The sequence below is a fragment of the Rattus norvegicus genome, chromosome 1 (genome assembly GCF_021556685.1).
Source record: "Rattus norvegicus strain SHRSP/BbbUtx chromosome 1, alternate assembly SHRSP_T2T, whole genome shotgun sequence".
Classification (NCBI taxonomy): domain Eukaryota; kingdom Metazoa; phylum Chordata; class Mammalia; order Rodentia; family Muridae; genus Rattus; species Rattus norvegicus.
In genome coordinates this window covers 193,164,674-193,178,847 of record NC_141534.1, presented here as the reverse complement: position 1 = coordinate 193,178,847, position 14,174 = coordinate 193,164,674, and the positions used below count along the sequence as shown (strand labels likewise).

The 14,174-nt window shown below is 48.5% G+C and overlaps 1 protein-coding gene across 2 annotated transcripts in view; it reads left to right on the top strand.

Moving 5' to 3' along the window:
- Window positions 1-14,174, top strand: part of Gtf3c1 (general transcription factor IIIC subunit 1) — a 66,720-nt gene that overhangs the window by 29,708 nt on the left and 22,838 nt on the right. For both annotated transcript variants that reach the window (NM_133541.2, XM_087604740.1), the window contains 11 exon segments: window positions 645-957; window positions 1,612-1,814; window positions 4,858-4,994; window positions 6,255-6,408; window positions 8,511-8,614; window positions 9,328-9,512; window positions 9,678-9,947; window positions 10,079-10,224; window positions 11,016-11,113; window positions 11,457-11,553; window positions 11,663-11,840. In NM_133541.2, coding sequence (NP_598225.2) covers window positions 645-957; window positions 1,612-1,814; window positions 4,858-4,994; window positions 6,255-6,408; window positions 8,511-8,614; window positions 9,328-9,512; window positions 9,678-9,947; window positions 10,079-10,224; window positions 11,016-11,113; window positions 11,457-11,553; window positions 11,663-11,840 — 1,885 coding nt within the window.

The window sequence follows — 14,174 nt, the reverse complement described above, 5'->3', positions numbered from 1 at the left end:
ACATTCACTCACACACACCCCCTTTGGGAGCACTCCTCAGTGACCAGGACTTCCTATTAGACTCCCACCTCCTACAGGTTCTGCCCTTCCCAATAGTACCCCCCTTGGGTACTCATTCAGAGCCTCTGGTGGGCCACTGTGGACATTTTACCATAAGGCAGGGATTAGTAGTTGATTGATGTATAGCAGGGCTCTTGGCATATCCCTGGCATATAATAGGTTCATTGAAGATTTTAACTTTCTCCCACTATATGCTGTGGGATGAGCCTCTTTCCCATTTTAGAAGGCAAGATGATCATGGATTAGTAATGAACCAACAGGTGTCCACAGATGTGGCTGTGTAGAACTGGTGCCTGCAGTGTGTGGAACTCTGAGCTCTATATAATTAGCACAAGCCTATTCCTGACTGTTTCTGCAAGCCAGGTCCAATATCACACACAGGGTACGTGGAAGATCACGTTAAGGCCCTCTCCACAAAGGGCTCCTAGCTTCAGAGAGCAGACACAGTCCAGATCCTGTGTAATCCTGTCATGGCAGGCCCTGCCGGGAAGGTGCTGTGAGACAGGGAGAGACTACTTGGACCATTTGTGCACCTATGGGTGTTAACACCCTCTGAAGTAGGCTAACACATGCGATTGCCCTAGGGATTCATGGAAGATGAAGGCCGGCAGAGGACCACCAAGTACATTTCCTGTGTATTTGCGGAGGAGAGTGACTTGAGCCGCCAATATGCGCGTGAAAAGGCCCGAGGAGAGCTGCTAACCACTGTGAGCCTCGCCTCAGTGCAAGATGAATCCCTCATGCCTGAGGGTGAAGAGGCCTTCCTCTCTGACTCCGAAAGTGAGGAAGAGAGCAGCTGCAGTGGCAAGCGTAGGGGCCGAGGGTCCCGGGGGCATTCAAGAGCCTCTGGGGATGCTGGGCCTGGCTCTCGGCCTCATCACTCCACTCCAGCCAAGGGTAAGGGCTGCTTGAAGCATAAGGGGGCATCGTGGCCATACACCTTAGAACCACCAGCCGTAATCAAGGAACAGTTGTTCAGCTCAGCAAACACCTGATAGCATCTCTTAGGTGCTGTCATCACACCATTATAGATGTGGGGGATACAGTCATATGATGTGTCCTGGCTTCTTGCAAGGTAGTCATTCTCCTCGAATAACATTTTTTTACATGTTTACTATTAAAAAGTTAAGAGTTCTATCAGCTTCATTCCTTCCCCCAGTCCATTCCAGAAGCAGAGTTTAGTTTATAGAACTACCTTGGAGACAGGGGTGTTCAGTCTAATGTTCTCCCAAGTGAGCTATTACAACCTAGTAAATTTTATTTGTTTTGAGATTGGATGTTACTATGCAACCCACCCTGAGCTCACTCACCCTTCCTGCCTCAGCTTCCCGAGTGCTGAGGTTCCAGGAGTATATTACCCTGGATGCCTTCAGATCTTTAAAAGGTGTGTAGACGGTGGGTGGTTGATAGACTTGTGGATCTCGTGTTCAGCTTTGTTACTCCAAGACTGTAGAGGAGCCCAAGGAGGTCCCTGGGCTCACCTGCCCTAGCTACCAAGCAGAGAAGCCCTTCTTGCTTTCCACTGACCAGCTGTGTCCACCCTCATTGCAGGCGGGTGGAAAGTCCTAAATCTGCACCCATTAAAGAAGCCCAAAAGTGCCGCTGTGGAAAGATCCCGCCGAAGCTCTGCTTGTAGGGATGGCCTGGACACCAGCAGCTCATCCGAGCTCAATATACCCTTTGACCCTCACAGCATGGACAGTCACAGTGGTGACATCGCTGTGATTGAGGAGGTCCGGCTTGATAACCCCAAGGTTAGTAACAACCCTAGGGGATTGTGGCAGGAAGACTCCAGTCGTCTTGGTTCGGTACTTGAGTCCAGGGACAGGAACAGGTGATAGTAGTAAGAATGTCACCTGCCAGACACAGGCTGTGAGCCAAGTGATGACAGCAGTTCCATAGAGTGACACGGAACCATTTGCTGCCTCTGCCCCATGCTATGCCTCGTCCCAAATGTCTAGTGACCTCTGACAAGATAGTCTCTTCACTTAGGCTCAGAGGGAAGTCTGTGTGACTAGTTCACATAGCCAGTATTGCTTGGAAGGCAGCTGGTAGCACCTGACCTTCTGACTCTCACACTTGGGAAGAGAGGGCTGATGAGCAGGTAGAGGGTGGAGGGCTGTGTTGCTGCTGTCATTATTTTGAGGCAGAACCCACTGCCGACCTCTTGTCCTCCAACTCCTAAGCTTAAGCACTGGTGTGGACCAGATCTGCAGCCAGGTGACTGGCTGCTGCCCTTTTGTTCAGGCTTCGCAGCCTGAGGAGAAATATGGAGTCTGGTCTGTGAAGATGAAAGGAAGTGCCATGGAATGGGAAACTGACCGCTAAGAGATGGCAGCCTAGGGCCTTACCAGCTTCCATTCTCGTGTACTGGAATAGCAGCCTACACTTTGGCCATGGCCCTGTTACAGAAGTCATAGGCTCTGGGTCATTTGATCTAGACTCTTTCCACTCTTTAGTGCTTGCTAGATGCTGCCCACTACCTTCTTTTTAGGTCCTAATCCTGATGCAACAGGCCTTCCTCTCAGGCCAGAGTTCTGTGCTGTCTGATAAAAATCAACAGCAGCTGGGGGGAGGGTTGGGAGGGGGACACCCATAAGGAAGGGGAGGGGGGAGGGGGATGTTTGCCCGGAAACCGGGAAAGGGAATAACACTTGAAATGTATATAAGAAATACTCAAGTTAATAAAAAAAAAAAAAATCAACAGCAGCAAACACTCCATTTTATATCCATGGCTCCCTGAAGGTTTTTGGCAGAGCATAGCTCTGCTTCTGCAACTTCTGGTTGCTTGGGGCAGTTTCCTCCAGAATGTTGTTCTGAGACATGAGGGACAGCAGGCTGCCACTTTGGGGACCTTTCTGAAATCCTCTAGATTTCCATTCCTACTGTGAGAAAACCCTGTCTGACCTGGAGCACCTGTGGTAGGCAGAGAACAAGCTAGGCTCAACTGTCCCCACATTGTCACCCCAGAACCTGAGATGCATTTCCATTTCATAAAAACACTAAGCCATAGCCACCCAGCCAAGCATGCCCTGTGGCTGCCACAGGACGTTGGGGTAAAAATTAAATGGAACGTTTTCTGTCAGTTCCCGAGAACCAGATCCACTCCTTCTGGCTGCTACTCTGCCACACTGTCGGCAAGCCGCCCTCTCCTGGATGTCTCCCTTTTATCCTCCCTCTCCAAGTGGTCCCCTAGGCGGTAGTCACCACACCTGGTACGCACGCGTGCATGCACACACCACACACACCACACACACACACACACCTCATTCTGTGAGCCTTGTGCATTCTGCACGGGCAACAGGACCAGATTGACACTCTCCAACTGCCTCTCAGCCATTTCTTTTTACACTCTGTCCTCTTTGGCCCGGTAAAATCAAAGTTCCAAAAATTTATAATTTAGCAATTAGATTTATATGTTAAATTCTCAATCCACAATTCATCCACACAATAAATTCACTGCCAATTGACAAAGATATAAACCGCCCACCTAGACAAGATAAAATTGATGTAGTTCATCTAAATCTGAACCATCCTCCTCTGTAGACTCCATCTTGATCCCCTTCCTTCCTCCTCTCTCCTGCCTGCCTTATAAAACTTTGTCTCCACCCCACTCTCCACTGTGTAATCAGCTGTCACCTTGACATCAACCTACAACAGGTATTCTTCCTTCTTCAGGGATCATGTTCAGACTTGCCTGCATACTGGCGTGATAAAGGCACAGGTTTGTGGTCAGCTCCTGGAAGACAGACGATCTTAAGAATGAAAGTCGAGTGGGTGGGGGCACAGGAGAGATGGCTCAGTGGTTGAGTATTGCCTACTCTGCACTGAGAACTTAAATTCAAATCCCAGTACCCAGATGCCAGTTCACAGCCATCTATGGCTCCCAGGGCATCTGATTCCCTCTTCTGACCTCCTGTGGTGGTGAATACATACCAGCACATGGATATACAGGAATGCAGGAACACTCATACACATAAAGTAGAAATAAATAAAATATTTTTAAAAATTAAAGTTGTAGGTGAAAAGATGCCTCAGCAGCTTAAAGTGCTTGCTACTCTTGCAGAAGACCTGGGTTCAGTGCCCAGCACCCACACTAGGCAGCTCACGACTACCTGTAACTCTAGCTCCAGGGGATTATACCCTCTTCGGGCCTCTCTGGGCATCTGTTCACATATGGCAGACAGACACACACATACATAGAAAGGGGAGAAGCACAGACTCCTCCCGCTTCCATCCATCCCTTTCCATCCTGGTAACCCCAGGAAGCCTAGTCCACATTCCCAGCCTGCTCTGCCTTGACCTCCAGAAGGTTCCTAGTTTTAGAGTTGGAAGCCTTGTCCTAGTGTACATGCATACACACATGCATGCGTGCACACATTTGTTCTGTATGATCTTGTACAGCTTTTTGCCTCTCTGCTCCCTGGTTTCCTCTTGGGATCTGAGAGCAGCAATGAGGGTGCTGCTGAGCTATCATGACCTGACAACAGCCTTAGCAGGGGTGCTGGGCTTTCCCTCCCACTGGGGAGAAGCCTCGGACAGGGAGCTGCTCTTTGCTTTTAGAAGTACCCCAGTAGGTGATGCCCCAAGTCACCCATGATCATCAGCTGACGGGTACCTCTGATGTTTCTGAACCCTGAAATGAGAGTGTAGTAGGGTCTTGTATAGGGAGCTGGCCTTGGGGATTCTCCTTGAATAATGGGACCTGACTTCCTTGAAAAAGGAGTGCGCCCCTCAGGTATGGAGTCTGCCTGGTCCCACCCTTTCTGACCCCTAATCTGTGTTTCTGATATGTAGGAGGGTGGTGGCTCCCAGAAGGGCGGACGGCATGGCTCAGGCCAGGACAAGCCTCACAAAACATACCGACTGCTAAAGCGCAGAAATCTGATTATAGAAGCTGTCACCAACCTCCGCCTGATTGAGAGCCTGTTCACGTAAGTGTGCTGGTGTCTTTGTGACCGCCCTTCTCCCTAGCAAGAAACAGGAAGGTCTTGAGCTGCTGCCTCACAATGTGTGTTTTACGGTGTCTCATCATGGTCAATAGGATGTAGATTTTGTATCCAGTCTTTGGCAAGGGTAGACCTAGAGAATTAAAATGCTAGGTGTCTCAGAGCCCATGTTGGTTTTTCAACTAACTTGAGTGTTACTTTTTTGTAGCTGTGACAGGCAGGTAAGGGAACAACATGAATGAGGATCATGGTTTGGGCTCATGGTTTCTTGGGTTCTTGGTGTTGTCTCTTGGCTCTGTGTGCGTAGTGGCAGGAATATGTAGCCAGAGAGCTTCTTCACTTTATGACAGCCAAGAAGCAGAGAAAGAGGGCAAGGTCTGTCTCCATAACCTACTTCTTCCTGCCAGGCCGCACCTTACAAAGCCTGCATTGTCACCATCCTCCGGGCCCAAGTCTGTGAGGCCCATGAGTTGCAGGGGCATATCATATTTAAACTGTAACACTGGGAATTGCTACAAGAGAAGGGGACCAAGAACCTTCCTGCAGTCATGGCAAGAGACACAGACAGGACTGTGTTAAGGATAGAGGAGCTAAGTTTAAGGTCTGGTCTTTGTAGCTCTTGAAGCCACTACTCTGGTGGGGCAGCACCTCCAGATCTCTGAGCCCAGAGTAAAAACCACTGGGCAGAAGGGCCTTACCCTGCAGTCACAAATGCTGATTCTTTGCTCTGTCTCTGGCTGGCTGGGATGCAAGGACCACCTCAGATGCCAGGACACCCTGGTCCCTCCTGTGCTGTGAAGATTTTTGTCTGGGTGTCTTGGTATTCATATTGGCCCTGTTCTTCTGTGATTAGTGATCTAGAAATGTCACAAGAATCAGAAAGATTGAGAGAGATCAGTAGAATGGACAAAAAGAGCTTCAGACAGACCAAGGAACAAGTGGTAAATTGAGCTTTTCCTAACTGAATGTTTAATAAGCGTGCAGACTTGGAGAAGACAGGTTTCCAGCCTTGTACTCTGTGCCCTTCCCCCATTCCTTTTCATTGTAAAGTCCTGTGATCTCTTGCTGTAGAGCTGCTGTGGGTAGTGGCCTTTCTTTAGCTAGTTTGTTTACTCTAGAAAGATGATATTTCATGTTCCAAGAAGCCCACCTTCATAGGGTGTGGAAGACTCCTTCAAGGTTTCCCTGGTTCCTAACAGACCTCTGTACCCTACATATGTGAGAGTGACCTTCTCTGCCATTCAGGATTCAGAAGATGATCATGGACCAGGAGAAGCAAGAGGGTGTCTCCACCAAATGCTGTAAGAAGTCCATTATCCGCTTGGTGCGGAACCTGTCTGAGGAGGGTCTCTTGAGATTGTATAGGACTACAGTCATTCAAGATGGCATCAAGAAGAAGGTAATCTCTTGGGCCTCCCCTTAGCCCACCTAGCTAGCTCCATGCTATGGGAAACTTTCTGACCTACTGTCTTTTCATTGTTGTAGCCTGACTGATCCTTTCTAGTTAGTGATTGGGGCATCCAGTTGTGCCTCTTAATGTGGAGGGTATGGGTCCTACTGGTACACTTCCTATGGAAGCTGGGAGCAGCCACTCGAACATTAGAGCAGTGGGTTGGCTTAGCCTGGAACAAGAAGGAAGCAGACCTGTTACACACAGAACAGTGTTAAGATCTCGAAGGGTTGTGGCCAGTCTGGGATGTGTTTGTTTCTGTAGCACTGTGATGGGAGCTGTTCCCATAGTAACTGTAGCTCAGCGGCTTTGCAACATCTTACAGCATCAGTTTTTCAGGGTCAGAGTAATTGCCATGGTGCACCTGGACATTCAGACTGAAAGCAGTAGGAATGTCTTCACAGCCCCGTAATTTCTGACTGGATTTTTGTCTCCACTCTAAAGGAGCTCTGCTTTGATAGTTAGTTTCACTATAAGTGAACAAGGTCATTTCTACATTCACAAATCATTTTTACTTTTTTTTTTTTTTTTGAGATATACAGCAATACCAAAAAATGGCTTAAGAAACAGAGTTTGCTGTTGCGTGTAGACAGGACTCATGGGCTTTTATATCTGCTGCAAACCACTTCAAAATAAAGCCATCAAGTCTCCTTGACCTAGTGCCTTCATCCACACTTGTCTGCCATGAATCCACTTGAGAAGTGGCAGTTAATCATGTGCCAGCCTTCCTCACTGAAGGACACATCACAGCCCCTATGACTTCAGCAGGTTTTCCAGAAGCTACTCTGTCAGACTTCCTTGGTGTCATTGTCGAGGGCAACAAATCCATCCCTAGTTTGGGCCTGGGGAGACTATCTGGCCTCAGGATTGGCTTAGCTAGTGCTGTTCTAGAAGGCTAGCTAGTGAAGATCAAAGCCTGGGAGAACTGGATGAGGGTGTCAGGTCAACAGTTAGGGTCACATAACCACAGAAATGAAAATTCGTGGAAACGGAGCCTCTACCTGCAGGGCAGCAATGGAAAAACCTGTGGTATGCTTCTGAACTGAGTTTGAAGTTCACTGCTGAGGCTTATTTTCTTTTCTTTTCTTTTTTTTTTTTTTTTTTGGTTCTTTTTTTTTCGGAGCTGGGGACTGAACCCAGGGCCTTGCGCTTCCTAGGTAAGCGCTCTACCACTGAGCTAAATCCCCAGCCCCGAGGCTTATTTTCTAATAGGGCTTGCTTGGCACAGGCTGTTGATGATTGGCTGAAGCCCATGCTCCTAACCTGTCCTAACCCTTAGGCTGTTGATGAGTTCACTGCTGGCTTAGGACAAGGGGCCAACAGGAGCTGCCATCTCTAAGTCCTTTTCAGTTCGTGGAGAAGTCACCTAACTGGATCTTGTTTAGGTCTTACAAAGAAGTCAGCAGCACAGGTGGACTTTTGCAGAGGTGGGCATGGGGCATTAGGGGGAGCCCAGGACTGCTGCTGTCTGTGCCAGCCCCCACAGCTGCTGCCCTTCACACTGCAGTGACAGCAGCACAGGAAGCTGTCTCCTCACTCATGGCCTGGCTTGCTCCCTCGACCTGTGTGCTTCTGCCAGTGCTAGAGTTGGTGTCCTGACTCCTGCCAGCTGCTACTCACCACCCACATTTTTCCCCTTACCTCGGGGAACAGCAACCAGCCATAACCATTCTGCCTAGATTCCCAGGTAGAGGTAACAAAAAAGCCACCCGACATCCTCTGCCAGACACAGAGGTGCACCACACAGGGAGGCTACTATTACGCCACACTCACCTTTCCAGATTAATGAGCAGGTGTGAGGAGCTGCCTCGCTATGAGAAGAGCTGGTGAGCTGTGACAGCCTAGTCAGGGAAACTGCAGGGGCAGTGGTGTGGTCCAAGACATGGTGACTCAGTCCCTGAAGAGTTCAGATGCCTGCAGCTGAAACAGCAAACTGTCTACCTTACATGTTCTGCCTTACTCTGCATTGTGGGTGTGCTGGGAGTAACTGCTGTGGACTCTCAGGTCACACCTGGCCTGCCCTCTGGGGACACTCCAATCTCTTCCCATAGGTAGACCTGGTCGTGCACCCTTCCATGGACCAGAATGACCCTCTTGTGAGAAGTGCTATTGAGCAGGTTCGCTTCCGGATCTCCAACTCAAGCACAGCAAACAGGCAAGTAGAAGAGGTCATAGTTAACTGCCCAGGCCTGCAGCTGCCGCAGCAGCCTTCCAAGGCTTTGCGTGCACTTCATGAGGCCCTGGGTTTGCTAGCTAGAGGCTGTGGCTCGTTCTTTGTTCTAACTTTACCCTTTTCCTTTTTTTTTTTTTTTTTTTTTTTGATGGTGCTGGAGATGGGACCAGGGCTTTGCATACACTATGCCAACACTTTCCCACTGAACCACACTAGCTTCCCTGATGCTTGTCCATCTGGTAAATGTAACCAGTCGGAGCACTCCCGTTAATGCTTTTGTGAGGAAGCTCAGTCTCGTTGTGGCATAAGTCATTGTACTTCCTTTCTTGAAGGCTCGATCATCTTACCCTAAGTGGCTGAAAGCACACCGGTAAGGGAGCAGTTTATAGATATCTGGGCTCCTGGTGGGCAGAGGTTGATCAGAGAAACTGAGCAATTTGCCAGTAGTTTTTCTGTTGTTGTTGTTGCTGGTTACTGGCATCTATGAAGCATCAGGAGACAGCATACTGAGCTCCCTTTTCCTTCTGCTGGCTAGTAGCCTCTGAAGATCCCACATGAGCCCGTCATGATTTAGAGACCATTCACTTGTGTCATCTGCCTCATCTCATGACCAGTTGAGTCTGAAACCCCAGGCCTGGCAGATAAGCCTTGTTTTTGCTTCCAACATGTTTCTGCACCTTATGTTTGGACTGCAGGGTTAAAGTTCCACCGGCCCCAGCACCCCAAGAGGAAGCAGAAGAGGGAAACCAAGAACCAGAGGTCCCAAGTAGATCAGCAGACTCTGAAGCGAACACATCCTCGAAGCCAGAAAGCACACGGGTGAAAAAGACAGATGAGAAAATGGGCATAACCCCACTCAAGAATTACAAACCTGTCATAGGTAAAGAGCAGCTTCACAGTACCTTGGTCTGCTTTGTTCTGAACAGTGTATATACATCATCTCCCTGGCACTCAGACCCTAGCTAGCCCATGGTAGCTGTGGGATGAACTGGACCAAACACAATCTGGGGTTGCTTGAGTACTGCCCACACCTTTCTCCCTACAGTTCCTGGACTTGGGCGCTCCATAGGGTTCCTTCCCAAGATGCCACGCCTTCGGGTGATGCACCTGTTCCTGTGGTACCTGGTGTATGGGCATCCTGCCAGCCACACTGGGGAACAGCCTACTTTCCACAGTGAGAGGAAAACAGGCAAGCAGGAGCCCAGCAGACCAGGGGTCCAGCCCTCCTCAGGAGATGACTGGGACTCCTCTGAAGCCAAAAACAGCACAGAAAGCAGCTCCTGGGAGGCAGAAATGGAACTCTCCACAGAGAGAGGTGAGTGCCATGGGTTTGTACTTTGGGGTGGAGAGTGTAGGGAGAGAGATAAACGAAGGAGATGGCAGGGTGAGTCTGTTTTCCTCTGACCATATACTAGCTACTTGGAGTGACTCTTGATGTCTTCCTAGTGTATGTGGATGAGATCTCATGGATGCGCTACGTCCCTCCCATCCCCATCCACAGAGACTTCGGCTTTGGCTGGGCTCTTGTCAGTGACATTCTTCTCTGCCTTCCCCTCTCCATCTTTGTCCAAGTTGTTCAAGTCAGCTACAAGGTACCTGTGGTTCTGGGCCGTCTTATATCTATAGGTAGTGGGGCTGGAAGCCTGTGCTCCGTGTGATCAGGGAAAGAGTTTGGAGTTCACCCCAGTGTGAATGAGTAGAAGGATGAGTGGCTACTGAGATGGTCAGTCAAGGGAAAGCATCTGTTGTTCCACAGAGAGTAGGGGTAGGATTGATAAAGGAACTGGCTGGGTGGATGGTGAGTCATGTGTACTTGAAATGGCTGGCTAGGTAAGAAGATAATAGATACGCTGCAGCATAAAATACCTTTTAGAAGCCCCATGATGTCAAAAAGGAGCAAACAGGAATGACCCAAAGCCTAGCACTCAAGGTTAATCACGGGTCATTCTCATTCATTTAGTACATTTTCTTCTAGTCTTTAGTGAGAGAGAGAGAGAGAGAGAGAGAAAGAGAGAGAGAGAGAGTGAGAGTGTGTGTGTGTGTGTGTGTGTGTGTGTGTGTGTGTGTGTGTCTTAAAAACTGAATTATGATTATACTCATATCATATGTCCTCTCTACTTTTTGGCAGTGTTTTCTATTTAGGGAAGAGAATCGGCAGTCAGCCTTCCCTGCTGAGAGGATGCCCCTTTTTGCCTCCTGGAGAGGCTTAGCAGCTGTGTGCCTCCCTGCAGGACCAGAATGTAGTGTTGCCCCTCTGCCGTGATCTGGGAGTGATCTGGGAGGTTGATACAGGACCCAAAGCAGAGATGGGGAGGTCAGAGTGTTAAGTGGTCTTTCATGAGCCTGTGGCTGAGCTGAACCTACTGGTAACTTATCTCTGTAGGTGGATAACCTGGAGGATTTTCTGAATGACCCTCTGAAGAAGCACACACTGATCCGCTTCCTCCCTAGGCACATCCGGCAGCAGCTACTGTATAAGAGGTGAGAATAAGTCCCACAAAGCCAGGTCCCGATACTCAATCCCAGGAGAAGTGAAAGGCGTTGTCTGCCTGCTGTGCAGCCTTAAGGACTCAGTAGTTCATCCACCAGATACGTGAGCGAGTGCATTTAGTACTTGATTTTACTACGTAAAATTTGCTGCTAAGAATTGTAGCTACTGGAGTATTCTGGATTGTTCTCTTGTATTTACTTTTCAACTCGAACCCTAAGGTGACTGATACCCTAGGGGACTAGGTATCCCAGGCAAAAGAAATAGCTCATGCCTTACCCTGGCCTCAGGGCTCTGTGAGGTGTGTGGAGGGGGACCAGCTGCGGTTTGTTCTAGGCGGTATATTTTCTCGGTGGTGGAGAACCTGCAACGGCTGTGCTACATGGGGCTGCTACAGTTTGGACCCACAGAGAAGTTTCAGGATAAAGACCAGGTAGTGCCTCCGAGCCCAGTGAGGTGGGCCTGATTATCAATCCAGCCCTAAGCATCCCACCTGGTGCTGATCCCTGTGTGCCTCCTCTCCTGATCGGTGTCTCCTATAGGTCTTTGTTTTCCTGAAGAAGAATGCAGTCATTGTGGACACCACCATCTGTGACCCACATTACAACCTGGCCCACAGCAGCCGGCCTTTTGAGAGACGTCTCTACGTCTTGGATTCCATGCAGGATGTGGAAAGCTACTGGTTTGACCTGCAGTGTATCTGCCTAAACACCCCACTAGGTAGGTATTTTGGCTTACTGAGCCCCTGTTTTTTTCTCCTCAGTGTGGCCAAGGTTGCAGAGCCAGTTGAGAGCCTGGGGGCTCACAGAGTCCATTATCATTCAGACCCACTCCCTTAGGCCCAGGGTGTCCCTGGAACTTCTTGTAAAGCCCTATGTTCAGCCTTGAAATGAAAAGCTCCTGTCCCATCCCAACCCCATCCAGCATCCAAACCCAAGTGTTTCATCTTCACTCACAAGCACAGGTTGGTATTTATCCAGCATCTGCCTTAGGTAAGGAGACAGAGACCACTGCTCAGCTAAGTGCTGTAATCTGAGGCCACTGGGGCTAGAGAAGACACTTGCAAGGCCTTCAAGAGTGTTAGAGATACGTTGGAGGGAAGACAGCAGCTGAGAGTGGAAGAAGGGTTGGAAATAGACTTGGGGACCCTGTAGAAAGTGCAGTTATTTGAAAAGCAAGAAGCTGTGGAATGTTACATGCAAGCCATGCAAAAAATGACTGAATGCCCATCTTCTATGCTGGGCATTGCTGTTTAACTCTCATCCCCCAGAAAGCCTGTTCAGCATCTTGCTCTATCTTGTTTCCTCACAGGATTCTCTTTAGTACATCTCCAGGGTATTGCAAAGTGCCTCTCTGGAGTGGGCATCCTGTATGTGTGCAAGGGCAAGTACAGCCCAGGGCTTGGCAGGAGGTGGTAGAACTCTCCTTTGGTACTCCTGCTACAGAGCTCCACAGTCACCATCAGAGTGTTCTCTCCACATGAGAGAAGCACTACTTGGGTTCACACCTAGAGGAGGGACTGTGGCTGGGTTAGGGATGCACACACTTAGGTACTCTTGCACTCAGGAGCTTTAAGGAGTCCAGACAAGTCTTACTGCAGTGTGTCTCAATAGTGTTTGGTATTTAGTAGTGAAGGAAGCTCTTACCGCTGTATGTTTTCAAAGCACAAGCCCTCCTTTAGTTTATACCAACATAAAATGTTCTAACCTAGCATATAGTTTGCATCAGTCTCAAAGGCCGGGCAGTTGCGTCTTTGTCCCCCCTCAGGTAAGCTGGATGTCACAGGCTTATTACAATCATTTCGCAGACATCCATTGTCCCTTTCTTCAACAAACATTTGTGGAGTTTCTGTCCCAAGTAATGTGGAGAAGTGTAGTCTGCAACATAGGCTACAGTCGTGCTGTGAAGTTGGGGTGTCTGAAATGCCAGAATGCACACAGGTCACCTTGACAGCATATTAGAGTGCTGTTTCCCAGGTCCGGACCCTGTCTTGGGAGGGCATTTGTTTTGTTTCTGTTTTTAAATTTTGTTTTTTAGTACTTTTATTTTTTGAGATTATATAATTTCTACCCTTTTTTTTCCTCCAACTTCTCTAATATATACCACCTCTTGCTCACTCTCAAATTCATTATTGCTTTTTCTTTAATTGATGTGTGTGTGTGTGTGTGTGTGTGTGTGTGTGTGTGTGTGTGTGTGTGTGTGTGTGTGTACAGTGTATATGTTTATCCTAAGTATAAATATAACCTACTCTGTTACATGATGTCACTTGTGTGTTTGCTTTCAGGGCTAATCATTTGGTATTGATAAACAGTTGGTGTGCTCTTCCTCAGAGAAGATGCTCTCTCCTGCCCTTGGCACTTCTTAGTTGCTACTCTTTGTCTAGGGTTGAGATCTAAGCTTTCCTTCCCCTCCACATTAGTATGGGTATTGGTGCCATCCTTGTTTGGGTCTTCTGTAGGCAGCCATGTTGGTAAGGCTTCATCTTACAACAAACTTTTTATTTCTTTGCTCTTACAATGTGTCCATCCCTCTAACATGGCAATCCCTGAACCTGGGTACAAGAGTTGTGTTGTAGATGTGTGCATGCAGTTGGGACTGGTTGGGGCTGGTTATAGTTTGGTTATAATGGGCTCTGTCTGTTTTAAAGATAAGTGAGAGATGGGAACTACACTTATATTTGGGTGTGTATGGATAAGGATTTAGAATGTAGTTAGAGATTATGCCACTCTAGTAAGGAGTGGTTGTAGGTTCTCCAGAATCCATGACTTCACTAGCCCTAGGTGGTTGCCTTGACTTCCAGTACCAGGCATGGTTCCCTCTTGGTGAGCAGTTCTAAAGTCCCATTAGAGAGCTGTTGGTGACTGCCAAGGGGTGCGTGCCACTGCTGCAGCCTTGGAGGCATCACACCGTGCTGCTCATTGATGTGGTTCATAGGCATCATAACTGAAAGGCTATATATGCTGCTTCTTGATACCATACAAGGAAGTCCTCAAGAGGCAGGCTTCGGGTTAGATCCAGCTCAGGTCCTCAGTGTCCTGTGTCCTAAGGGTATGG